The sequence below is a fragment of the Penaeus chinensis genome, chromosome 34, assembly GCF_019202785.1.
Source record: "Penaeus chinensis breed Huanghai No. 1 chromosome 34, ASM1920278v2, whole genome shotgun sequence".
Lineage (NCBI taxonomy): Eukaryota > Metazoa > Arthropoda > Malacostraca > Decapoda > Penaeidae > Penaeus > Penaeus chinensis.
In genome coordinates, this window is record NC_061852.1 from 745,527 (window position 1) to 748,026 (window position 2,500).

At 47.9% G+C, this 2,500-nt stretch overlaps 1 protein-coding gene across 1 annotated transcript in view; it reads right to left on the bottom strand.

Moving 5' to 3' along the window:
- Positions 1 to 2,500, bottom strand: part of LOC125043468 (nascent polypeptide-associated complex subunit alpha, muscle-specific form-like) — a 52,831-nt gene that overhangs the window by 13,228 nt on the left and 37,103 nt on the right. Inside the window, exons 9-11 of the mRNA XM_047639558.1 lie at positions 2,058 to 2,150; positions 1,063 to 1,230; positions 229 to 406 (exon numbers count right to left, since the gene is read on the bottom strand). Coding sequence (XP_047495514.1) covers positions 229 to 406; positions 1,063 to 1,230; positions 2,058 to 2,150 — 439 coding nt within the window. The remainder of the gene's footprint in view (positions 1 to 228; positions 407 to 1,062; positions 1,231 to 2,057; positions 2,151 to 2,500) is intronic.

Below are 2,500 nucleotides of genomic sequence, written 5' to 3' on the forward strand. Positions count from 1 at the left end.
CCCATTAACCCATTAACCCACCCCTTAACCCAACTACCCACCCCTTAACCCCTCAACCCATCCATTAACCCACCCACCCATTAACCCACCAACCCACCCATTAACCCACCAACCCACCCTTTAACCCCCCCAACCATTAGCCCACCCACCCTTTAACCCACCAACCCACCCATTAACCCACCAACCCACCCCTCAACCCCTCAACCCACAAACCCCCAATTCTCTCACCCATTTCCTCCCTATGCTTCTCCTGCAAAGTCTCCATCTGCGACCAGGATTTCTCGTCCAGTTTCTGATACTTGCGGCGGAGCTCCCAGATGTCGCGATCGGCAATGGTTCTCATGTTCTCCATCTCCTTGTGGTAATAGGCGTCTTTCTCCGTCAAACTGTCCTTCAGCGTCGAAATCTTTGGTGGGGGGGGGAGAAAGCGAGGGGAGAAATGTAGTTTAGTGTGTGTGTGGGGAGGGGGGAAGGGGGGAAAGGGGAGGGGAGAGGTGGTGAAGGGGTGATTTGTCAGTATTTGGATCTAATGGCTATGGGTGTTGTTATAATCTTACTATTTATCTGTCTGTCTGTGCGTGTCTCCATCTGTCTATCTATCCATCAATCTACCTACCTATCTGGCTATCTATCTATGTATAAATATATATTCATATGCATATATATGTTGATAGATAGATAGATAGATAGATAGATATACATATGTGAGTATGTATATGTATAAATATATATATATATATATATATGTGTGTGTGTGTGTGTGTGTGTGTGTGTGTGTGTGTGTGTGTGTGTGTGTGTGTGTGTGTGTGTGTGTGTGTGTGTGTGTGTGTGACTATGTGCATGTATGTGTATATACTTATGTGTGACATTCAGTATTACTATTATTATAACAATAATAATAATAGTCACTAATAAATAAGAAAAGGCCATCTCTATTTCTCATCATAAATCAATCATATAAAAAAAAAATCTTTAAAAAAAATGACAATACTCAAAACTCAAAACTAGAAATGAAAAGAAAATAATTCAACGAAATACGAAATCCGGGTCCCTCGCCCTCACTTCTTTGGTCATTTCCTCCTGACGAAGCTCCCACGACTGCTTCAGCGCCCGGATCTCCTGCTCCTTCTGCACCTTCATCGACTCGACCGCAAGGTGCTTCTCCTCGGCGTGGAGGCCGTCCAGCTCGCCCTTGAGCCTCGAGCATTCGGAGCGAAGTTTGTCCTCCCACTGCGAAGGATGAGAGTGAGATTGGAGGGTGAGTGAGATGGGTAGGGAGGGAGGAGGGGGGGAGGGAGGAAGGGAGGGAGGGAGGGAGGGAGGATGAGGGAGAGAGGGAGGGAGTGAGGGTGAGTGAGATGAGTAGGAAGGAAGAAAGGAGGGAGGAAGGGAGGAAGGTAGGAAGGGAGGGAGGGAGGGAGGGAGGGTGAGTGAGATGAGTAAGAAAGAAGGAAAGAGGGAGGAAGGGAGGGAGGGAGGGAGAGCGAGGGAGAAAGGGTAATTGACATGAGTAGTAAGATGGGAGGGATATACATGTACAAATATATATATATATATATATATATATATATATATATATTCTATCTTAAAAGTAAATAACGTAAATAGATAAAACTTAACTACTTTACCACCAAAACATACGAAGCCGAGAGGGAAAAAAACATCTATAATGAAGGGGCTTAAAATCTCGTCCATGAACCTGACCTCGCAAGGATGATCGGGAGCAGGTGGTATGCACGTGGCAAGGGGGGGGGGGGTGCTTTCAGGGCTGGATGATCCTGGGGGGGGGGGTTGTGTCTTCGGTTGTGTGAGTTGTGGGGGGAGAGGTTCTGTGCGTATATGTGTGTGTATGTGCGTGCGTGTTTGGAAAGGTGTGGGTAGGGGTGGAGATGGGGGGGGAGGGGAGTGTATGACGTCCTTTCGTGCTTCTCTCGTGCTCACCTGCATATACATATATACATATACACCTTCGTATCTAAAACAAAAACAAAAAAACAACAAAGTAATAGTTCCCCTATCCCCCCCCCACACACACACCCCCACCCCACCAGCCTCACCTCCGCATTGAGCTCGTTCTTCATCTTCTCCTGCTTCTGCCGGAACTCCGCCTCCGCCTCCTCCTGGTGCCTCTTCGCCCTCACGAGTGTGCTCTGCGGGGGAGAAGAGGGAGGGTGGCTGAGATTGTCTTTTTTATTGTTCATGTCTGTTTCTCTCTTCCTTGCGTCTTAGTCTTCTTCGCTCGGGGAGAGGGAGAAAGGAGGAGGAGAGGGGGGGAGGAGGAATGGTGGAGGTGAGGAAAGGTGAGAGATGGAGGGGAAGAGAGGAAGAGGAAGAAATCTTATTTTTTGGAGAAAGAGAAAGGAAGAAGAGGAGGAGAGGAGAGGGAGATAGGAGGAGGAAAGAAGACAGAAAAGAAGGAGACGAGAGGAGGCGAAAGAAGTAGGGAGGGAAGGAGAGAGAAGAAGAGGAGGGGAAACAGAAGACACCGCCGTGACGCCAT